At 41.6% G+C, this 25,336-nt stretch overlaps 1 protein-coding gene across 6 annotated transcripts in view; it reads left to right on the top strand.

Moving 5' to 3' along the window:
• The window catches only part of LOC139582567 (neurexin-3b-like), a 626,716-nt gene that overhangs the window by 214,454 nt on the left and 386,926 nt on the right, over window positions 1-25,336 (top strand). For 3 of the 6 annotated variants that reach the window (XR_011676380.1, XM_071412690.1, XM_071412687.1), the window contains exons 10-18: window positions 5,103-5,306; window positions 8,530-8,556; window positions 9,994-10,113; window positions 10,370-10,482; window positions 10,778-11,046; window positions 13,325-13,515; window positions 14,047-14,220; window positions 15,075-15,101; window positions 20,159-20,278. Coding sequence is in view for 4 of the 6 variants with exons in the window: in XM_071412690.1 (XP_071268791.1) it covers window positions 5,103-5,306; window positions 8,530-8,556; window positions 9,994-10,113; window positions 10,370-10,482; window positions 10,778-11,046; window positions 13,325-13,515; window positions 14,047-14,220; window positions 15,075-15,101; window positions 20,159-20,278 (1,245 nt within the window). In the remaining 2 variants the exon portion in view is untranslated. The remainder of the gene's footprint in view (window positions 1-5,102; window positions 5,307-8,529; window positions 8,557-9,993; window positions 10,114-10,369; window positions 10,483-10,777; window positions 11,047-13,324; window positions 13,516-14,046; window positions 14,221-15,074; window positions 15,102-20,158; window positions 20,279-25,336) is intronic. The other 3 variants (XR_011676381.1, XM_071412688.1, XM_071412689.1) reach the window with 1 other exon arrangement.

The raw sequence follows: 25,336 nt of genomic DNA on the forward strand, positions 1-25,336 counted from the left end.
AGGGTGACTTGGTCACATAACAACCAAATACAATGTTAAACAACACAGAAATCAATACAAAACACAACATTTAAGAAAAACAGTTAGTCCTCAGCTACTAGGTCCTCAATCTGTGTTGAATAAACTGCCCAAGCGGCAAATTATCAAATGACAAAATATGAACAGGTCACATTTTTGTATTTTTTACTATATTGATAGAGTAATACAGTTCAAAGGTCTCTAAGGTATTTATTATATGAATAATATAAAAAATCAACTGAAATTTGACATATTTCACATTCATGGAAAAAATACAGACAATGACTTCTATTGTTAGTCACCCATTATGCTAATCTGACCTGAGTCTTTATATTCAGATGATGGTATATGGCAAGGAAGATTGTTCAGATGGATTGAATCACAGTGCAGTTGACTTAGATGATATGATTGACTGTTGTCTGCAGTGGCGGTGGGTGGGTAAAATCACTGGGGCAGCCAGAAATAATCCATAAACCAACCTTTGTGTTGTGATAATTGTTTGCTCTATAACCTGTTAGTTCTTATATATAGGCCTAAAGGCCAAGACGAGAAGAAGACACAGTGGCGGAAAAAACACTCTTTATTTCATCACAAAACAGGAGAGCTTTTTTGTCTGGTGAAGTCCACAAAGCATATTGCATGTACAGTAACAGACAGTCACATGACCTACAGCAGGGTCAAGCAACTTAATGTTTCCGACATTTACGGAACACTAAACAACTATTGATTGTAGAGTTGTAGAATTATCTGTTGGATATAAAACAGGAGCTGCCTCCACTATTCCAGCACCATTTCAACTTCTATATTTCAACGTATTCTAATCACCTCTGCTTAGTCTAATACAGTGACAACTAAACGATACCAAAAACGATTTAGTCCAAATAACGTAAGCTAAATATGATGTGGCTGTCCATGGTTCTGATTTCTGTGTGTGGTGTCTTGAATTTTTTATTTTTTCACACTCTGGGTGTTTCAGATTACTTCCATTCTGTGAAGAATCACTCTGGGTGTTTCAGAGTACTTCCATTCTGTGAAGAACCACTCTGTGTTTCAGAGTACTTCCATTCTGTTTGGAAATACGGTACATTCAGTGTGTAATAACGCTTACATTGGGTTTCCCTCCATACACCCCCCAAACACCCTCCAAACACCCTCCAAAACACCCTCCAGACACCCTCCAAACACCCTCCAAACACTCTCCAAACACCCTCCAAACAATTTGTAAGTCGCTCTGGATAAGAGCGTCTGCTAAATGACTTAAATGTAAATGTAAATGTAAACACCCTCCAAACACTCTCCAAACACCCTCCAAACACCCTCCAAACACCCTCCAAACACTCTCCAAACACCTTCCAAACACCCTCCAAACACCCTCCAAACACTCTCCAAACACCTTCCAAACACCCTCCAAACACCCCCCAAACACTCTCTAAACACCCCCCAAACACTCTCTAAACACTCTCCAGACACCCTCCAAACACCCTCCAAACACCTTCCAAACACCCTTCACAAACACCAGAGCTCAGCTAAGGTGCACTACTTTTCATGGTTTTACAATGATGGGGTTTTGAGTAGTCTTTCTCATTTAACAGTGTACTTCTTATATGATTAGTTGTTCAACAGTGGAATGAATGCCTTGCATTTCATCGTTTTCATGCATTGCTTTTTAACTGCAAGACTTGTGTAGCCTAACATTTAGTGAACTGCAGCAATTTCATAGTACTGACTGAATCTTCAATTATCCTCACAAACACCTTCAGTTTGTATTGAACACTTGGACAACTTGTCTCCAATGCATTTTTCGTCAAGTTAAACCTCTTACTTGATAAATGATTGTTCTTTTGTGTCCTTCCATGTCTATTCAAGTTTTCCTCTGTGGTCAGCCAGCTAGACACGCTCTCACTCACACACTACATCTCTCACCTGGTTTTCCTGCCTGTGATCTTGGACCTGGGCCCGGCCTGGCTGGGCTGAAATCAATAGCTTGGCCCTGCCTGACAGGATATTACTGGAGGGGAAGTGTTAGTGCGTCCCAAATGGCATTCTATTCTCCATATAGTGTACAACTTTTGACCAAAGCTCTATGGGCCCTGGTCGAAAGTAGTGCACTATAAAGGGAATAGGGGTCCATCTGCATGGCAGCCTACAGTATGTGAGCGTTTATGTGTCAGGGCTGGAAATGGAGGGGAGAAAGAAGTAGAGAGCCTTGTTCTGGTCTGGTCTTCTCTGATTAGCCTCTGGGCTACAGAGCGCGGTACAATCATTTACTCTTTTTACTGATCTATTTTTTACTTAACACGTTTTCTAGCTGTTGTTGCTGTTAGTTACCTAAGAGTTATCAAAAAACCTATGGTTCAAAGCACCTGGTTTCATAACATATTTGTGGCATAGAGACTTTTGGATTGACATAAATTGCAGATATAATGTCAAGCTCTGTCGTTCAAATAAAATGTAACTGCATGAGAAAAGCTCAAATTAAATCAATGTCAATATCAAATCACAGAAACGTCATGAAGCGTAATATGAGTGAAGTTTACTCTGCAAATATGTACAGAGAGCCTTTTTTATTTCAATCCAAATAAAATTTAGCTGCATTTCTGAGCCCAGAGGACATTTTTTTTCTTTTAAAGCTGAGGTGTCAAAGCAGGTATTTCACAGCTGGGTGCCCTTTTTAATACATCTCTTCCAGAACAGAACACCTTCCAGCATTATAGCCCTGCTGCCTGCCACTCACCACCATGATGACAGGTGTGAACTGCACAAAAGGGTAGTGTTGCGATTAAATGTGTCCCCTGGTGCCCTAATCTCTCTGTTTAACTTGAATAGGCCGGGATGCACTGTAGATGTGTAAGTCAGAGAGAGAGTTCTGTGTGTGTGTGTGTGTGTGTGTGTGTGTGTGTGTGTGTGTGTGTGTGTGTGTGTGTGTGTGTGTGTGTGTGTGTGTGTGTGTGTGTGTGTGTGTGTGTGTGTGTGTGTGTGTGTGTGTGTGTGTGTGTGTGTGTGTGTGTGTGTGTGCGTGTGCGTGTGTGTGTGTGTGCGTGCGAGTGTATTTGTTAGAGAACATGTGAAGGAACCCAACGAGAGGAAAATGCAGAGGAAAGAAGAGGTTGATGTTTTAATGTTCTGCTTGTTGATCATTGTGTGTGGAGCCTGGGTCACATGATGGAGTCTGGGCGTTCAGGAACAGTGTTGTCACATGATGGAGTCTGGGCGTTCAGGAACAGTGTTGTCACATGATGGAGTCTGGGCGTTCAGGAACAGTGTTTTCACATGATGGAGTCTGGGCGTTCAGGAACAGTGTTGTCACATGATGGAGTCTGGGCGTTCAGGAACAGTGTTGTCACATGATGGAGTCTGGGCGTTCAGGAACAGTGTTGTCACATGATGGAGTCTGGTCGTTCAGGAACAGTGTTGTCACGTGATGGAGTCTGGGTGTTCAGGAACAGTGTTGTCACATGATGGAGTCTGGGTGTTCAGGAACAGTGTTGTCACATGATGGAGTCTGGGCGTTCAGGAACAGTACAGTGTTGTCACGTGATGGAGTCTGGGCGTTCAGGAACAGTGTTGTCACATGATGGAGTCTGGGCATTCAGGAACAGTGTTGTCACGTGATGGAGTCTGGGCGTTCAGGAACAGTGTTGTCACATGATGGAGTCTGGGCGTTCAGGAACAGTGTTGTCACATGATGGAGTCTGGGCATTCAGGAACAGTGTTGTCACGTGATGGAGTCTGGGCGTTCAGGAACAGTGTTGTCACGTGATGGAGTCTGGGCGTTCAGGAACAGTGTTGTCACGTGATGGAGTCTGGGCGTTCAGGAACAGTGTTGTCACGTGATGGAGTCTGGGCGTTCAGGAACAGTGTTGTCACGTGATGGAGTCTGGGCGTTCAGGAACAGTGTTGTCACGTGATGGAGTCTGGGCGTTCAGGAACAGTGTTGTCACGTGATGGAGTCTGGGCGTTCAGGAACAGTGTTGTCACGTGATGGAGTCTGGGCGTTCAGGAACAGTGTTGTCACGTGATGGAGTCTGGGCGTTCAGGAACAGTGTTGTCACGTGATGGAGTCTGGGCGTTCAGGAACAGTGTTGTCACGTGATGGAGTCTGGGCGTTCAGGAACAGTGTTGTCACGTGATGGAGTCTGGGCGTTCAGGAACAGTGTTGTCACGTGATGGAGTCTGGGCGTTCAGGAACAGTGTTGTCACGTGATGGAGTCTGGGCGTTCAGGAACAGTGTTGTCACGTGATGGAGTCTGGGCGTTCAGGAACAGTGTTGTCACATGTTAGATATAGTACATGGTTCTAAGTGTGTATGTGGTATGTGTGTTTTCATCAATAAGACACAAGGGATGTGTACTGTAGGCCTGTGAGTGTATGTGTAACAGATGTCGTACCTCATACCTCTCTTAGGTAGTGTTTTTAAATAATGGAATGGCCAGCCTCCCTGGTCTTTGTATTTCATTATGTGCATGAAATACAGTACTTCACTGAGGAACCTTACAGATGTTGTATGTAGGGGGGACAGAGGAAGGGGTAGTTATTTAAAACATCATGTCAAACCCTATTATTTCACACAGAGTGAGTCCATGTAACGTATTATGGGATATGTTAAGCAACATTTTACTCCTGAACTAATTTATGCTTGTCTACATATAATATCTGAATACAACAACTATATTTAGGTTATGCATTTTTATTTATCTTAAAAAATATGTCCTTTTTCTTCCATTTTGACATGTATTTTGAGTAGATTGTTGACAATTTAAAAAAAATTAAATACATTTTTAATCCCACTTTGCCATTATTAACTTTCATTGAAACACATTCGTGCTAATATGAGTCTGTTACACGACGTGTACTATATTATAAACCAAATGTTTTGAGACCTGGATGCTGATTAGCTGTAAGCCGTGGTACATGAGACACATTACTTTACTGTTTAGTGTTCTAATTACATTGGTAAAGTACTTATTATAGCAATAAGGCACTTTAGGGGTTTGTGGTATACGGTCAATATACCACAGCTAAGAACGGCCCTTAGGCTATCTGCGCTTCTTCCTCATCTCTGACCCCCCTTCCCTTTATTACAGAGGCGTCTATCCTGAGCTATGACGGCAGTATGTACATGAAGGTGGTGATGCCTGCGGTGATGCACACAGAGGCAGAGGACGTCTCCCTACGCTTTATGTCCCAGCGTGCATTTGGGCTCCTCATGGCCGCTACCTCCCGGGACTCCGCCAACACGCTCCGTCTGGAGCTGGACAGCGGCCGTGTCAAACTCACGGTCAACCTAGGTATCGTATGAACCTGTTAACCCTCCCCGTCCCGCTGTCTTCAGGGGGAGGTCTGCTCGAGTTGTCACATAGTACTTTTGTTAGTCGTTGTTTTCATTCATTCTTCTTTGTTTTGGTCAAACTACAGCTGTTTTCTTGTCCAGTAGTTGCATGGATTGTATGTTCATTTGCTCCGCATCGTATATTTAGATTTTCTTGCTTTGCTGCTATGTCGTCACTGTAGAATATTTTATAATTAATCTAACAATTAAATCACCGTATCCATGATTATCACAGTCATTTTCATTAAGATATTGAGAAATAGTCAGTCATGTTCACAAGTAGAAAGGAACATTTCTCAGATATTAGTCTGGAGATGTTCAGTTACTTATATGCTATCAAACATAGTTTCTTTATACATTACAAAGGCCTGTTGCGCCCCTCAATTACAGGACTTTTTTAACAAGGTCCTCTTTTTATGATGGTCCTTTTTCTCTCTTTCCCATCCAAAAGTTCTGATATAAAGTACCAGTCAAAAGTTTGGACACACCTACTCATTGCAGGGTTTTTCTTAATTTTTTACTTATTTTCTACATTGTAGAATAATATTGAAGACATAACAACTATGAAATGACACATATGGAATCCTTTAGTAACCAAAAAAGTAAATCAAAATATATTTTATATTTGAGATTCTTCAAAGCAGCCACCCGTTGCCTTGATGGCAGCTTTGCACACTCTTGGCATTCTCTCAACCAGCTTCACCTGGAATGCTTTTCCTACAGTCTTGAAGGAGTTCCCACATATGCTTTTCCTTCACTCTGCAGTCCGACTCATCCCCAACCATCTCAAATGGGTTGAGGTCGGGTGATTGTGGAGGCCAGGTCATCTGATGTAGCACTCCATCACTCTCCATCTTGGTAAAATAGCCCTTACACAGCCTGGAGGTGTGTTTTTGTCACTGTCCTGTTGAAAAACATATGTGATGGCATATCGCTGTATAATGCTGTAGTAGCCATGCAGATTAAGTGTGCCTTGAATTCTAAATAAATCACAGACAGCGTCCAGCAAAGCACCCCCACGCATTCACACCTCCTTTTTTGGTTACTACATGATTCCATATGTGTTATTTCATAGTTTTTATGTCTTCACTATTCTTCTACTATGTAGAAAATAGTAAAAATAAAGAAAAACCTTTGAATGAGTAGGTGTCCAAACGTTCGACTGGTGCTGTATGACTACATCTTGATAATGCATTATTATCCTACATTCTTACTGTCTGGGTTTGTTGTTGTCGTAACCGTGTTTTGTTGATTATTTCCTGTATTTTTTATTTTGGTTTGGTCCATGTTAGCAGGTCCATGGTTCCACCCATTAGCACCCCTACAGTAGTGTAGGTGGTATTTCCCATGTCGCCTTGTTCAAAGATGATCACCCCTTCAATGGCCCTTGGCCTGCGGCCCGCCTAGCATACAGCCCGAGCCCACAGCACACAGCAAGCCTGCAGATGGTGGCATATAGGATAGTATAGTACAGCATCCCTTTATCTATACACACGTGGACACAAACATTAAGCTAGCTTTGACTAGCTTGCCTTCCTCTATATCCACCCTCATGCAAAACACAAACATTAAGCTAGCTTTGACTAGCTTTCCTTCCTCTATATCCACCCTCATGCAAAACACAAACATTAAGCTAGCTTTGACTAGCTTTCCTTCCTCTATATCCACCCTCATGCAAAACACAAACATTAAGCTAGCTTTGACTAGCTTTCCTTCCTCTATATCCACCCTCATGCAAAACACAAACAAACTGTACATGTCCAGCGGTGGAGGCTGCTGAGGGGAGGACGGCTAATAATAATGCACTGCATGGACTGAATGGAATGGTATCAAACTCCATTCCAGCCATGATTCTGAGCCGTCCTCCCCTCAGCAGCCTCCACTGCTGTCAACACATACATATGTAGGATCTTAACACATAAGGGGGGGGGGACTAATAAGATATGGAATTGTTTTAAGAAGTTCATATCAAGGATCATTTTGCTAAATTATTTAGAATTTTAAGATCCCTTGAAGGTTCTACCGAGCTATATTGAATTGCTTTAATTTGATCACACTTTTGTTGCTGATCATTTTCCTCTAGTGTATCTGAGTTTTAAAAGGCTTCTCGACTTGATTTACCCTAACGAAACATGTATCAACTCCTACGAAAATAATAATTAACTTTTCCTGTTGCTGCAAGACTCTTTTCCTGCTGTAGCAAACTGGCTCAAATTAAGATCCTACATCTGTATGCCTACAAAGATGGGGGATCAATGGAAATTGATCTGTGTATTTCACTCAGTTTTACATTATGTTATGGACACAATATAACTGTCACTTTCCTAATGTTGCCAAATATTATTCTCAGAGTCTTACTAGTATATAGGACTTCAATACACAATATCTAATGTGATTTGGCTGGTTTCTCTCATACACACCTTTGCTATCTTTGCGTTAGTGCTGAGGTCTGAGGTAGTCTGGACCCCTCTGAGGTCCTGCTAGGCCACTGTACGGCGCTGGTGCTGACTGGATCGGCGCTGTTTGCTCCCACTTTTCTGTTGCGGTTGACTGTACATGACGAGCTGGGTCACATGGATCCTAACCCAGATCACCTGACCAATCACAGCACTACTTATTCCCTATTGGTTGAGATATAGGCCTATCTTGTATACCGTTTGTAGCCTAAAGTGTAGGATGTATCATACTCCAATATGATATACATTTGATATAAATAACGGACGGCTACAGGTGCAGAATAACAAAGGATGGTTACAAAATGCTGGGTTAGTAAATCGATGTGGCCAATGAACTGCAAGCGGCCATTTTGAAAAAGAGGCTTAAAATCCTAAACTATAAAAACACATGTTGAAATTTGAAAACGACATTATGTCTTGTAAGATATTTTATGCATCTATTCAGACCTACAAATATACTTTCGGTATTGACAAGAAGTATTTCAATTCAATAAAAGTCTTATCTGATGTTAAATCAAATAAAATGTAATGATCAAACTTAAAACAAGATATAGATCCAAAATGGCAGTTTGGTGTTGACCATCGTCACACGTTACCCTAACTATCTGAAATGGCCGCCGACGTCATGCGACCGTCCCCGGAAGGTGGAGTTTCTGTTCTTGGATGTCAGCAGCTTTTACCTTGAAGGATGCGATTTCATCTGTCACTTATTTCCCCCCTATCTAGACTGTGTCAGGATAAACTGTAACACCAGTAAGTCTATACTCCACTTGATGGAGAATTCTTCTTTAAATGAATATGATATCATTATTTTTGACATGATTTGTATAGATAGGATAATGTACAGAAGTGTGATAAGGAAATTGTATTGATAATAGATCAGCTAAGATCAAAGACCTTATGATTAAAGTGGGATGTTTCTATACATAATTAGCTATATGTTAACAACTCAATTAGCCAACTTTTCTGGATCTTTTTAAGGTTGGTTAAAAAAACATACATCTTTAAAAATGTTACAGAAATTCACATGTAGATTTTTCTTTAAAGGTACATGTTTGTTACATTGTAGTGTGGCTTATAAAGATTTAGTGATACTGCTCTTACTCATAAAGAGGTCTTTGAGTTTGGTCATGACCTACTGACAGCAGTCAAGGGCCTTGTGTATTAATGAGTTAATGAGAAGGACTTGGTTTACGCCCTGAATAATGTTTGCAAAGGATGTTTTCTATTTGAGATTGTTCTTTGTGCTTTTGTGTTTGTGCGTATGTGTGTGTATGTCTACCTGAGGTTGACAGTGTGTCCCAGCTGCAGCTCTATTTGGTGGATCTCAGTTTGAGTGACAGATCAGACACACTCGTTCACTCTAATTATACTGATCAATGTCTCTGATTACACACAAAACCTAAGGAGGCTGCAGGTAATGGTGTGTAATTAACCAAGCACAGACACACACACACACACATGAACATAAATATAAACATAAACATTGAACTCCCTGTGGTCGCACACCATGGGCTTGACACGCCCTCTTGTGGGTGGTTGAGGAATTTGTTTTTGAAGAAATATTCTCCATACTGTAGGCACATTTGATTCTGCCTGTGTTTCTGTCTTTCTGCCTACGTACGGTCTCATGCTCCTTGAAAAAATATCTGAGCCCTTTTATGAGTAACAGCAGTTATTATGTTACTGTATTTATAGTGTTAGAGTAACACTAGTGTATATTTTACTGTATTTTTAGTGTTAGAGTAACAGCAGCTATTATCTTACTGTATTTAGAATATTAGAGTAACAGTGGTTATTATCTTACTGTATTTAGAATCTTAGAGTAACAGTGGCTATTATCTTACTGTATTTAGAATCTTAAGAGATGGTAGATGATCAAGTACAAATATATATCTTTGTAATGTATTATCTCTTCAGGTCTTTTCTCCTCTATTTTTGTTGCAAGCCAAACCAACTCTTTGATTTTAGAGTGGGCGAAGTAAACAGAACATGCACAGAAAGCAACCCAACCTGGTGTCCCGCATACGAGATCCCCAGCTAGAATCAGTGTCCCCAAAATACTTTCTCATTTTCTGGCCGACAGAAATTGGTTACTGGTAGACAAACCCAGCTCACCCAGAGAAAACAAAGGTTTGGTTTGTGTTGTTGACTAACCCTAACCCTGAACTAACTAACGGTCGTTCTCAGGCAAGGGACAAGAGACTCTATATGCGGGCCAAAAGCTCAATGATAATGACTGGCACTCTGTCAGAGTGGTCCGACGCGGTAAAAACTTCAAACTGACAGTCGATGAAGACATATCTGAAGGTACTATTATTGGTTCTGATGCGATGAGAATATATCTGCTCTTTTTTTACTAATAAAGAGGTGAAATCCTTTGAAATTCCTATCCTACCTTTCTCCCTCCTCCTTACCCCTTCGACCCTCCTTTTTCCCCCCCTACATGTTTCTCTCTCTCTCTTTTGCTCTCTCTCTCTCTCTCTCTCTCTCTCTCTCTCCCATTCACTCTCTCTCTCTTTCTCTCTCTCTCTCTCTCTCTCTCTGTCCCCTTCTCTCTCTCCAGGCCAGATGGCAGGCGACCACACCCGTCTGGAGTTCCATAATGTGGAGACAGGCATTCTGACAGAGAAGCGTTTCATCTCGTCCTCCCCCTCCTCTTTCATTGGACATCTGCAGGTAGGACCAGCATGTACTGGCAGAAGCACGTGTTCAATCATAAATCATCATTTGGCATCTGCCAGGCACTGACCTGCACGGGAAGGGGGATCATAGCCAGACCAGATTACAGCCTCTGTTGGCTATTATTCCCTAACCGTAGAGGCTAATCAAAGTGGTGCAATACTACTGTTCTTCAGTTGATAAAAGCAGTTATCATAATATTAGTTTCTTCACTAAGTTATCGTGATACCAAAAGCCATGATCATTCTGAAAAACCAACTCGGACCTCTGACCTCTAACCTCTAACCCCTAGGGCCTGAAGTTCAACGGTATGTTCTACATTGACATGTGTAAGAATGGAGACATTGACTTCTGTGAGCTCAACGCCCGCTTTGGCATGCGCTCCATCATTGCTGACCCGGTGACCTTCAAGTCCAAGGGCAGCTATTTGGGCCTGGCCACCCTGCAGGCCTACACCACCATGCACCTTTTCTTCCAGTTCAAGACCACATCGCCTGACGGATTCATACTGTTCAACAGTGGAGACGGGAACGACTTCATTGCTGTGGAGCTGGTCAAAGGGTGAGTCACTTAGAATAGCCTTATTGAACTATATTTAGTCATGTAATTAAAGGCCCAGTGTCGTCATAGTACTTTCCCCTTTTGATTTGTATCATATTGTACAATAGCTGATGAAACTGTTTGTGAAGAAAATGTGATCAGTGTTATTTCCTGATAGTTGCTGGATAAAAATACAATCTACACAGGACCTTCAATCAGCAGGGGTGTTCTCATTCTGACAAATATGCTGCGAAACGTTTGTGAAACGGAAGCAAACGAAACAGGATTGAATTTGTCCGTTTAGCTCTGTTTACTTCCGTTTGGTTCTTAAGTGGTAAACGGTTTCTGGAATGAATAAACCCCAGGTTATGCATAGACAGAGTTTGGACATGCCTGGTGACATCACTAGGCTGTGTAAATAGACCAATAACAAAGAGAGTTCCAAACCTTTCTGCCATTTGAATTGATTTCTGCCATTTAAGATATCCCTCCAATTAAGTGCCTCCAATTTGCTCCCTCACTCAGACCACTCCCAGACAAATGAGAATTATATTTTTTTTGTGCTACAAAAACAATATTTGTTGCTTTTTGACAATTTGTATAGATAACTATTACAGTAAGGTACTTAATTGTTACCAAAAAATGATTTGATATTGAGATAAAAACGGCTGCATTGGGCTTGCAAGAGAGTCAGATAATGGACTTCACCTGGCCGTGTTGGTTCAGTGTCTTTAGTTGGTGTGATAAAACTCAAATAGTCCAAGTAAGAAAATATTCACTACCAAGTTGTGAGAAATGCCAAAAGACTAGGCAAGATATTCTGGGGCAAAGGTCATCCTTCAGAATAACTTGATAATGGGTCAATTATATAGACTTGTGCCGGTCGTTTTAGCCACATTTGAAGAAGTCTATTGATTGGCGGTAAGAGGAGAAGGAGAGCTCTCACTTCCATAGTGTTCCTCCTATCATCTTCAATGACTGTGCCACACCCACACTCCCCCACTTCAATGTAGTGGGCACTACATCTGAGTAATATCCCCTACACTCACCCACTTCAACTGAGTCCACTTCTACTCTCTAGTCTAGTAGGTACACTAATGGACACACAGGTCTGAAATGTGTCTCAAAAGTAAAGCGGAGGATAAGTGTGCACTTAGGGGGAAGTGCACTTAAAAGTACTATAGTGTGCATCCCTGTTTCCTTGTCTCCTAGTTTAGAAGTAGTGTATTTATTCAGAGTAACTTGCAGGTTACAACAAGTACAGTCATAAAGAGAGATAGATACCTGTGTTAAATGCTCCCCCAGCTGTATTAAAACCTTGGTTCCCATCCTAGGTGTGTCCACTGTGTGCTGTTGAATGCTTCCCCAGCTATATTAAAACCTTGCTCTCCATCCTAGGTGTGTCCACTGTGTGCTGTTGAATGCTTCCCCAGCTATATTAAAACCTTGGTTCCCATCCTAGGTTTGTCCACTGTGTACTGTTGAATGCTTCCCCAGCTGTATTAAAACCTTGGTCCCCATCCTAGGTTTGCCCACTGTGTACTGTTGAATGCTTCCCCAGCTGTATTAAAACCTTGCTCTCCATCCTAGGTTTGTCCACTGTGTACTGTTGAATGCTTCCCCAGCTATATTAAAACCTTGGTCTCCATCCTAGGTTTTCCCACTGTGTACTGTTGAATGCTTCCCCAGCTGTATTAAAACCTTGGTTCCCATCCTAGGTTTGCCCACTGTGTACTGTTGAATGCTTCCCCAGCTGTATTAAAACCTTGCTCTCCATCCTAGGTTTGTCCACTGTGTACTGTTGAATGCTTCCCCAGCTGTATTAAAACCTTGGTTCCCATCCTAGGTTTGTCCACTGTGTACTGTTAAATGCTTCCCCAGCTGTATTAAAACCTTGGTTCCCATCCTAGGTTTGTCCACTGTGTACTGTTGAATGCTCCCCCAGCTGTATTAAAACCTTGGTCCCCATCCTAGGTGTGTCCACTGTGTACTGTTGAATGGTCCCCCAGCTGTATTAAAACCTTGGTCCCCATCCTAGGTGTGTCCACTGTGTACTGTTGAATGCTTCCCCAGCTGTATTAAAACCTTGCTCTCCATCCTAGGTTTGTCCACTGTGTACTGTTGAATGGTCCCCCAGCTGTATTAAAACCTTGGTCCCCATCCTAGGTGTGTCCACTGTGTACTGTTGAATGGTCCCCCAGCTGTATTAAAACCTTGGTCCCCATCCTAGGTTTGTCCACTGTGTACTGTTGAATGGTCCCCCAGCTGTATTGTAATAAAACATTGGTCTCCATCTTAGGTTTGTCCACTATGTGTTTGATCTGGGGAACGGGCCCAGTCTACTGAAGGGGAACAATGAGAGAGCTCTGAATGACAACCAGTGGCACAACGTAGTCATCACTAGGGACGCCACCAACACACACACACTGAAGGTGGATGCCAAGTCTGTCACACAGAACATCAACGGAGCCAAGAACCTAGACCTCAAAGGTAGGAGGACCAAGCAGCGAACACAGAAATCCAGTTCTGTGTTACTTTTTGATTTGATTTTTAAAAAAACTTTAGTTTATTTAGTAAATATTTTATTAACTCTATTTCTTGAACTGTATTGTTGGTTAAGGGCTTGTATGTAAGCATTTCACAGTAAGGTCTACACCTGTTGTATTCGGCGCATGTGATAAATTACATTTGATTTGATTACAGTAATTGCAGTCATTCTAATTATATTGTATTATAGAGCAGACAGTCACGGAAGCCTCTATATCCTTCCATCACGGAGACATAAACACGGGCAAAACAGTTGCTACATTGCAATGTTCCTACTAGCAAACTACCAATTTATTCTAAATGGGATGCTAGTCTGAATATTGGAACTACTCAGTTTGACAGACAATATTTGCTTATTTGACTAAGTAAAGGCATTATAATCATGACTAGATTATCCTGCCATCACATAAATGGTTGTTGACACACTCTCTGACTACATCCTTCATTTGATCATCCACCCCCCCCTCCCCCCAGGTGATCTGTTTGTGGCAGGTCTGGGGCCCAACATGTATCAGAACCTTCCTAAGCTGGTGGTCTCTAGGGAGGGTTTCCAGGGCTGTCTGGCATCTGTCGATCTCAACGGCCGTCTGCCTGACCTCATCAATGATGCCCTGTTCCGCTCCGGACAGATCGAACGCGGCTGTGAAGGTACGACCCCTGACCTATGACCTCTTTGACTTAGGAGCACATATATTATGCATCCCGTTCCAAATTGACCCCAGCACCCTGTATGACTAGATCTGTGTCTTCTACTCATGGCTATGGTACGTTCCTCGCCCACTCACACCTTCAGCCTAGTTCATTCATGGCCACTCAGGGCCACAACCTGAAATAATCTAAATGGTATACTGGGATCAAAGACTAGTGCATCATGTACTAGTCTAGTCAGTACTGCCTTCCTCCACTAGGTGTTGACAAACCATTACACTTCATTCCACCGGTAGGTGGTGCAAAATATTACCCTGCCTTCCACCACTAGGTGGTGGCAAACTATCAGTATATGAACATAGAGACAGCGTTCTCTCACATGACATTCCTACAACACACACCCCCGTCTATCCATCTGATCCCGTTTACTGTAATCTAACACATGGACACTAATTAACCACTAAACATAACCTGAAGTACTTCCCTTCACCAACACTAGAATTACCTGTACATATGTAGGATCTTAATTTGACCTGTATTGTCACAACAACATAATTCTGCAGCAACTGGATTTGAATGTTTAGTCCATAATGTTGCTTGATTGGTGGTTAGGCTATTAGCTGGTCAAAATGAGGCTACATGAAAAGTGGAATACTGTTAATTAATATAACCGTGTATAACCTTGTATCCCGCATGAAAATTCTCAGCAACAAAAGAGTGATCAAATTAAGATCCTACAGCTGTAACTCTACAATACCTGAACGTCTCTGAACACTAACCTTGTGCTGCCTCACTAACACTAACGTTGTTCCGCTTCTTCCTGTTCTGTTTGTTGTGTTTCGGCGCTAACAAAGTTGATTTCACCAAAGCCGACCTGCAAGGTAGAAGGTTTCACTCTGACCGCTTCTCTGAGGCGCGGCTGAACAGACAGAATGCTGTGTGCAATGCATCTTGGGTGTAGCCATGCCGACCACGTCCCACTGCTGGAGAGGAAGGCTCACTCTCTGAAATTGTCAGGAGAAATGTTGGAGAAACAGAAGGAACAGAAAGAAGAGATAAAAGAGAGCCTTAAGAGGAAGCATGAATGAGAAAAGCTGTAGAGGGAGCGAAATAGATTGAGGGAGAAAGAAAGAGAGAAATTGTTATAAGATTGAGTGATAGTGAGATGCTGAGAGGCCGAGAGGATGAGAGGCCGAGAGGATGAGAGGCCGAGAGGATGAGAGGCCGAGAGGTAGAGACAGAGAGATTGTCAGGGAAAGAGATAAATCGAGGAGAATGTGAAAAACGATCAATTCAACCCATCCACAGAGAAGCCCATCCATAAAACATGAGATCCGTTTCCAGGCCCAGGGCTTCATCTAGTACTGTTACTACGTTGTCTTACCGGCCGTGATTGATGTCTACCTGTCTCCGTATAGCAAATTCATGTATTTCATTAGGAAAAGTTGAGATGTACAGAAAAGTATAGTATAGCTTCAACAGCTTCAGAGTGCTGCTAGTCAACCATCTCTCAGCCTCTCTCTCTCGCTCTCTCTCTCTCTCAGCCTCTCTTTATCTCTTTCTCTCAACCCTGTCACACTCCTTCCTTCCTTTCTCTGGTGAGAAGAGGAAGTGCTGTTTCAGAGAGCGAGTCCTCTCCAATACAGTCAGGGTCGTGGTGACTGAATACCACCGCTCTTCATTACACAGTAAAGGCACTTTCAGCCAGCAACTATAGTTCTCCTTTTCCTGTTCCACCTGCAAGTTATTCTCTTGTCTCACATATCATCTTGCACAAGACTATTGCACTTAAACAACTGTTTATTTGCAGTTGTTTATGTTTCTTGTTTGTTGTATCTTTTCACTTAGTTTTTCTTTAAATCTTTTCTCTTTGGAGGTTTTTGATAAGGTTTTGTATGTTATTCGTTTAATCCAGACGGATTGACTATGTACATATAATGCACAGTTCTTGTCTACATTCCCTCTTAGAAAAGTATTCAGAAGTGTGAGATATGTGTGGTGGTGGTTGGTTGGAGAATGGAAAACACACATCCAGTTTGACATTTGAATGCCTTGTGCAAGTGACACATCATACGTCCGTGTTTATGTCCTCGGCCTTTTGAATGGGCTTGACGATTATACAGTATCGTCTAATTCATGAAAACGCAGTATAGGAAACTATATTAGTGCTTGTGGATGAATTTGCCAGATGCCTCTCATTACGTGTTTGCGCTGAAGACCATCGCTTTACGTTTTTGACCATTGAATACCATTCAAAAACCCACCAAAATTCCAATACGACAAGGTCCCTTGCCATGTCACTTGCATATTGTATACCCCATCAAACTGTCTCAATGGAGTGCATACTCAGGAATATGCACTACATGTACTGCACACTCTAAAGTCTTCATTTGTTCTCGTTTACTGTTCTTCTTCTGAACTATATGTGTTGCAATTCTATAGTGTTGTAAATCTAAAGTGTTGCAAATATGTAGTGTTGTAAATCTATAGGTTTGTAAAGTCTATAGGGTTGCAGTTCTATAGTGTTGCACATATGTAGTGTTGTAAATCTATAGGTTTGTAAGTCTATAGTATTGTAAATCTGTAGTGTCGTAAATGTATAGTGTCGTAAATCTATAGTTTGTAAATCTAAAGTGTTGGATATATGTAGTGTTGTAAATCTATAGGTTTGTAAAGTCTATAGGTTTGCAGTTCTATAGTGTTGTAAATCTATAGTGTCCTAAATCTATAGTGTCGTAAAATTCAAAAGTTGTAAACCTATAGTATTGTAAAGCTATAGTGTTGTAAATCTATAGTGTTGTAAATCTATAGTATTGTAAATCTATAGTGTTGTAAATCTATAGTGTTGTACATCTATAGTGTTGTAAATCTATAGTATTGTAAATCTATAGTATTGTAAATATATAGTATTGTAAATATGTAGTATTGTAAGTCTATAGTTTTGTAAATATATAGTATTGTAAATCTATAGTGTTGTAAATCTATAGTGTCGTAAATCTATAGTGTCGTACATCTATAATGTCGTAAATCTATAGTCGTACATCTATAGTAAATGTACAGTGTTTTAAGTCTATAGTCGTACATCTATAGTGTCGTAAATGTAAAGTGTTTTACTTCTATAGTCGTACATCTATAGTGTCGTAAATGTAAAGTGTTTTACTTCTATAGTCGTACATCTATAGTGATGTAAATGTACAGTGTTTTACGTCTATAGTCGTACATCTATAGTGTCGTAAATGTACAGTGTTTTAAGTCTATATTCGTAATTCTATAGTGTCGTAAATGTAAAGTGTTTTACTTCTATAGTCGTACATCTATAGTGTCGTAAATGTAAAGTGTTTTACGTCTATAGTCGTACATCTATAGTGATGTAAATGTACAGTGTTTTACGTCTATAGTCGTACATCTATAGTAAATGTACAGTGTTTTACGTCTATAGTCGTACATCTATAGTGTCGTAAATGTACAGTGTTTTACGTCTATAGTCGTACATCTATAATGACGTAAATGTAAAGTGTTTTACGTCTATAGTCGTACATCTATAGTAAATGTACAGTGTTTTAAGTCTATAGTCATACATCTATAATGACGTAAATGTAAAGTGTTTTACGTCTATAGTCGTACATCTATAATGACGTAAATGTAAAGTGTTTTACGTCTATAGTCGTACATCTATAGTGTCGTAAATGTAAAGTGTTTTACGTCTATAGTCGTACATCTATAGTGTCGTAAATGTAAAGTGTTTTACGTCTATAGTCGTACATCTATAGTAAATGTAAAGTGTTTTACGTCTATAGTCGTACATCTATAGTGTCGTAAATGTACAGTGTTTTACGTCTATAGTCGTACATCTATAATGACGTAAATGTAAAGTGTTTTACGTCTATAGTCGTACATCTATAGTAAATGTACAGTGTTTTACGTCTATAGTCGTACATCTATAATGACGTAAATGTAAAGTGTTTTACTTCTATAGTCGTACATCTATAGTAAATGTACAGTGTTTTACGTCTATAGTCGTACATCTATAATGACGTAAATGTAAAGTGTTTTACGTCTATAGTCGTACATCTATAGTAAATGTACAGTGTTTTAAGTCTATAGTCATACATCTATAATGACGTAAATGTAAAGTGTTTTACGTCTATAGTCGTACATCTATAATGACGTAAATGTAAAGTGTTTTACGTCTATAGTCGTACATCTATAGTGTCGTAAATGTAAAGTGTTTTACGTCTATAGTCGTACATCTATAGTGTCGTAAATGTAAAGTGTTTTACGTCTATAGTCGTACATCTATAATGACGTAAATGTAAAGTGTTTTACGTCTATAGTCGTACATCTATAGTAAATGTACAGTGTTTTAAGTCTATAGTCATACATCTATAATGACGTAAATGTAAAGTGTTTTACGTCTATAGTCGTACATCTATAATGACGTAAATGTAAAGTGTTTTACGTCTATAGTCGTACATCTATAGTAAATGTAAAGTGTTTTACGTCTATAGTCGTACATCTATAGTGTCGTAAATGTACAGTGTTTTACTTCTATAGTCGTACATCTATAGTGTCGTAAATGTACAGTGTTTTACGTCTATAGTCGTACATCTATAGTAAATGTAAAGTGTTTTTCGTCTATAGTCGTACATCTATAGTAAATGTAAAGTGTTTTACGTCTATAGTCGTACATCTATAGTAAATGTACAGTGTTTTACGTCTATAGTCGTACATCTATAGTGTCGTAAATGTACAGTGTTTTACGTCTATAGTCGTACATCTATAGTGTCGTAAATGTAAAGTGTTTTACGTCTATAGTCGTACATCTATAGTAAATGTACAGTGTTTTACGTCTATAGTCGTACATCTATAGTGTCGTAAATGTACAGTGTTTTACGTCTATAGTCGTACATCTATAGTGTCGTAAATGTACAGTGTTTTACGTCTATAGTCGTACATCTATAGTGTCGTAAATGTAAAGTGTTTTACGTCTATAGTCGTACATCTATAGTGTCGTAAATGTAAAGTGTTTTACGTCTATAGTCGTACATCTATAGTAAATGTACAGTGTTTTACGTCTATAGTCGTACATCTATAGTGTCGTAAATGTACAGTGTTTTACGTCTATAGTCGTACATCGATAATGACGTAAATGTAAAGTGTTTTACGTCTATAGTCGTACATCTATAGTGTCGTAAATGTAAAGTGTTTTACGTCTATAGTCGTACATCTATAATGACGTAAATGTAAAGTGTTTTACGTCTATAGTCGTACATCTATAGTAAATGTAAAGTGTTTTACGTCTATAGTCGTACATCTATAATGACGTAAATGTAAAGTGTTTTACGTCTATAGTCGTACATCTATAGTAAATGTAAAGTGTTTTACGTCTATAGTCGTACATCTATAGTAAATGTAAAGTGTTTTACGTCTATAGTCGTACATCTATAGTAAATGTACAGTGTTTTACTTCTATAGTCGTACATCTATAGTGTCGTAAATGTACAGTGTTTTACTTCTATAGTCGTACATCTATAATGATGTAAATGTACAGTGTTTTAAGTCTATAGTCGTACATCTATAGTGACTTTATTGTACTTCTAATATTCTGTTTTTTTGGGGACGTTGGGCAAATTTTCTTTCTTTCTGTGACTCTTGTACAGTATCTGTCTTTGTAAGCCACATGTGAAAAACATCCTGTTTTTGTCCCTTTTGTTTGTGACTGTTCATAATGGTTCTTATGTAGTGTTAAAACACACAGAGGGAATGCTGTTTTTCTGTCTCCAAACATTGAGACTTCCTGTTGGATTGATATGGCACGCATGCCCCCAATTCCCCACCCACACAAAGTGCACTACTGCATGGTACCTCCAATGATGGGGCTCAGTACCGACCCCCCCTGTGGTTACTCCACCCCTTTACACCCTGTCTGTTCCAACAGGACCCAGCACCACCTGTCAGGAGGACTCCTGTACCAACATGGGCGTGTGTATTCAACAGTGGGAGAACTTTACCTGCGACTGCACAATGACCTCTTACACAGGGACACAGTGCAACGACCGTGAGTACCGTTTAACTTTAACTATACATATGTAGACCGATGCGAAGACGGTCAACTCTCATACACACACGCACACACAGACAGAGACACACACACCTGCAGCTTCCCCGTGACCAGCTACACTGATGGACGCAGTGCAACTACAGTGAGTCCTCAGGGGCACGTTGATTATCTGCATGATGCTAGCTGTTATTCTGACTCTGTTTCTAATGCATACAGTATATTCTACTATCTCCGTAACATGCCTTAGAGATACACCGTATACAACGGGTTGAAACGGTTCTGAGTGTCACACTTTGTTGTTGTGTGGTCACGGAGTCTCAGGGCTTTAGTAACTCAAGAGTTGAGTTGAGTGTGTGACTGATGATATGTGAAACTTCTGGATCTGCCCGAGCAGGCATTGCATAAACGCCCCTAAATAGCTTTCTCGAATGTGTGTGTGTGGCTCTTATCCCCGTGACGATGGGGACTCTCCTCTTCAATTTGCAGTGTCTTTAATTAGACTCTGCCCGGGGCACAACTAATTTAATATTTAATTCACCTTTATAGGCTAGTTGAGAACAAGTTCTCTTTTACAACTGCGACCTGGCCAAGATAAAGCAAAGCAGTTTGACACATACAACAACACAGAGTTACACATGGAATATACAAACTTACAGTCAATAATACTGTAGAAATAGTCTATATACAGTGTGTGCAAATGAGGTAGGATAAGGCAGGCAATAAATAGGCCAGGGTGGCGAAGTAATTACAATATGGCAATTAAAACACTGGAATGGTAGATGTGCAGAAGATTAATGTGCAAGTGGAGATACTGGGGTGCAAAGGAGCAAGATACATACATAAATACAGTATGGGGATGAGGTAGTTGGATGGGCTACTTACAGATGGGCTATGTACAGGTGCAGTGATCTGTGAGCTGCTCTGACAGCTGGTGCTTAAAGCTAGTGAGGGAGATATTAGTCTCCAGCTTCAGGGATTTTTGGAATTCATTCCAGTCATTGGCAGCAGAGAACTGGAAGGAAAGGCGGCCAAAGTAAGAATTGGTTTTGGGGGTGACCAGTGAGATATACCTGCTGGAGCGCATGTTACGGGTGGATGCTGCTATGGTGACCAGTGAGCTGAGATAAGACGGAGCTTTACCTACCAACGACTTGTAGATGACCTGGAGCCAGTGGGTTTGTCGACGAGTATGAAATGAGGGCCAGCCAACGAGAGCATACAGGTCGCAGTGGTGGGTAGTATATGGGGCTTTGGTGACAAAATGGATGGCACTGTGATAGACTGCATCCAATTTGTTGAGTAGAGTGTTGAATGTTATTTTGTAAATGATATCGCCGAAGTCGAGGATCGGTAGGATGGTCAGTTTTACGAGGGTATGTTTGGCAGCATGAGTGAAGGATGCTTTGTTGCGAAATAGGAAGCCGATTCTAGAATACATTTTGGATTAGAGATGCTTAATGTGAGTCTGGAAGGAGAGTTTACAGTCTAGCCAGACACCTAGGTATTTGTAGTTGTCCACATATTCTGGGTCAGAACCGTCCAGAGTAGTGATGCTGGATGGGCGGGCAGGTGCGGGCAGCGATCGGTTGAAGAGCATGCAATTAGTTTTACTTGCATTTAAGAGCAGTTGGAGGCCACGGAAGGAGAGTTGTATGGCATAGAAGCTCGTCTGGAGGTTAGTTAACACAGTGTCCAAAGAAGGGCCAGAGGTATACAGAATGGTGTCGTCTGCGTAGAGGTGGATCAGAGAATCACCAGCAGCAAGAGCGACAAGACTGATGTATACAGAGAAGAGAGTTGGCCCGAGAATTGAACCCTGTGTCACCCCCATAGAGACTGCCAGAGGTCCGGACAACAGGCCCTCCGATTTGACACACTGAACTCTGTCTGAGAAGTAGTTGGTGAACCAGGCGAGGCTAGATTGTATCCCCCTTTGAAGAGGCGGATGACCGTGGCAGCTTTCCAATCTTTGGGAATCTCAGACGAAAGAGAGGTTGAACAGGCTAGTAATAGGGGTTGCAACAATGTCAGCAGATAATTTTAGAAAGAGTTTGTCCAGATTGTCTAGCCCGGCTGATTTGTAGGGGTCCAGATTTTGCAGCTCTTTCAGAACATTATCTATCTGGATTTGGGTGAAGGAGAAATGGGGGAGGCTTGGGCGAGTTGCTGTGGGGGGTACAGGGCTGTTGATCGGGGTGGGGTAGCCAGGTGTAAAGCATTGCCAGCCGTAGAAAAATGATTATTGAAATTCTCAATTACAGTGGATTTATCGGTGGTGACAGTGTTTCCTAGCCTCAGTGCAGTGGGCAGCTGGGAGGAGGTGCTCTTATTCTCCATGGAATTTACAGTGTCCGAGAAGTTTTTTGAGTTTGTGCTACAGGATGAACATTTCTGCTTGAAAAAGCAAGCCTTAGCTTTCCTATCTGCCTGTGTATATTGGTTCCTAACGTCCCTGAAAAGTTGCATATCACAGGGGCTATTCGATGGTAATGCAGAATGCCACAGGATGTTTTTGTGCTGGTCAAGGGCAGTCAGGTCTGGGGAGAACCAAGGGATATATCTGTTCCTGGGTCTACATTGTTTGAATAGGGCATGCTTATTGAAGATGGTGAGGGAGGCACTTTTAAAGAATAACCAGGCATCCTCTACTGACGGGATGAGGTCAATATCCTTCCAGGATACCCGGGCTAGGTCGATTAGAAAGGCCTGCTCGCTGAAGTGTTTTAGGGAGCGTTTGACAGTGATGAGTGGAGATCGTTTGACCTCAGACCCATTACGGATGCAGGCAATGAGGCAGTGATCGCTGAGATCTTGGTTAAAAATAGCAGAAGTGTATTTGGTGGGCAAGTTGGTTAGGATGATATCTATGAGGGTGCCCGTGTTTACGGATTTGAGGTTGTACCTGGTGGGTTCATTGATAATTTGTGTGAGATTGAGGGCATCAAGCTTAGATTGTAGGATAGGCCGGGGTGTTAAGCATGTCCCAGTTTAGGTCACCTAGCAGCACGAGCTCTGAAGATAGATTGTGGCCAATCAATTCACATATGGTGTCCAGGGCACAGCTGGGGGCAGAGAGTGGTCTATAGCAAGCGGCAATGGTGAGAGACTTGTTTCTGGAAAGGTGGATTTTTAAAAGTAGAAGCTCGAATTGTTTAGGTACAGACCTGGATAGTAAGATAGAACTCTGCAGGCTATCTTTGCAGTAGATTGCAACACCGCCCCTTTGGCAGTTCTATCTTGTCAGAAAATGTTGTAGTTAGGGATGGAAATTTCAGGGTTTTTGGTGGTCTTCCTAAACCAGGATTCAGACATGGCTAGGACATCCGGGTAGGCAGAGTGTGCTAAAGCAGTAAATAAAACAAACTTAGAGAGGAGGCTTGTAATGTTAACATGCATGAAACCAAGGCCTTTACGGTTACAGAAGTAAACAAATGAGAGCACCTGGTGAGTAGGAGTGGAGCTAGGCACTGCAGGGCCTGTATTAACCTCTACATCACCAGAGGAACAGAGGAGGAGTAGGATAAGGGTACGGCTAAAGGCTTTCAGAATTGGTCGTCTGGTACGTTCGGAACAGAGAGTAAAAGGAGCAGGATTCCTTGTGCAATAGAATAGATTCAAGGCATAATGTACAGAGAAATGTATGGTCCAATGTGAGTACATTGGAGGTAAACCTAGGCATTGAGTAATGATGAGAGAGATATTGTCTCTATAGACGTTTAAACCAGGTGAAGTCACCGCATATGTGGGAAGTGGAACTAAATGGTTGGTTAAGGCATATTGAGCAGGGCTAGAGGCTCTATAGTGAAATAAGACAGTAATCACTAACCAGGACAGTAATGGACAAGGCATATTGATATTAGGGAGAGGGATGCGTAGCCGAGTGATCATAGGGGTCCAGTGAGTGGTTGGGCTGGCTGGAGACACGGCGATTCAGACAGCTAGCAGGCCGGGGCTAGCAAGCTAGCAGATGGGCCTTAGAGGGACGTCGCGACGGAGGAAAGTCTGTTTTAGCCTCCACGTGCGGTGACGTCGATAGACCAGTCGTGATGGATTAGTTGTGTTTCGAGTAGCAGAGGGATCCAAATCCAATTAGCAAAATAGGTATAGTGGCCCAAGAAATTGGACGATGGATCTATTCAGCTAACAGTCCAATATGCCCTAGACAGCTAGCGGGCCGTGGCTAGCAGCTAACAGGCCACGGCTAGCAGGCTAGCAGATGGACATTCAGAGGACGTCGCGACGTAGGGGCCAGTTGAGTACCCCCTCGAGCAGATTACGTCGGTAGTCCAGACATGAAGGATTGGCGGGGTTCCCTGCCCCCTACCGGCAGTAGAAGGGGTCCGGGTATTGTAGCCCAGGAGTGGCTGATGGGCCTCTTCAGCTAGCCGGGAGAATGGGCCTAGTATGGGCTAGCTCCAGGCTAATTGGTGCTTGCTCCGGGACAGACGTTAGCCAGGAGTAGTCACTCGGATTGCAGCTAGATGATGATCTAGATGAAAAGGTTCAGAGCTTGCGGTAGGAATCCGGGGATATGGAGAGAAAATAGGTCCGGTATGCTCTGGTTTGAATCGCTTTGTACAAACTGGCGAGAGCTTTCCGAGCTGAAGGTTAGCTGATGACCGCTAGCAGTTAGCTGACTACTAGCTAGTGAGCTGGCTAGCTGCTGTTGGGGGATTCCGGTTCCGAGGTAAATAAAAATACTTTTTAAAAAACAGATCCACACCACATTGGATGAGGCGGGTTGCAGGAGAGTATTTTGAAGTTGAGGTTTAGAAAAATATTTAAAAAAATATATATATATACATGGGACATGACAAGACGAAGGACAAAGACGTCTGACTGCTACGCCATCTTGGAGTTTTTGATATGAATAATGTAGGAACTGTGATCAGTCGACACTGAAATTACATCAACCTTTCATACCTACTAATGCTGTTGCTGGGTCCACTGCAGATAACACTCTCTTGTCCTCTACCTCTTTATTTCTCTCTCTGTTGCTCCCTCTCTTTATGTCTTTACCTCTCGGCCTCTACATTGATGTCTGTTCTTTTGCTA

The sequence above is a fragment of the Salvelinus alpinus genome, chromosome 8 (genome assembly GCF_045679555.1).
Source record: "Salvelinus alpinus chromosome 8, SLU_Salpinus.1, whole genome shotgun sequence".
NCBI classification, from domain to species: domain Eukaryota; kingdom Metazoa; phylum Chordata; class Actinopteri; order Salmoniformes; family Salmonidae; genus Salvelinus; species Salvelinus alpinus.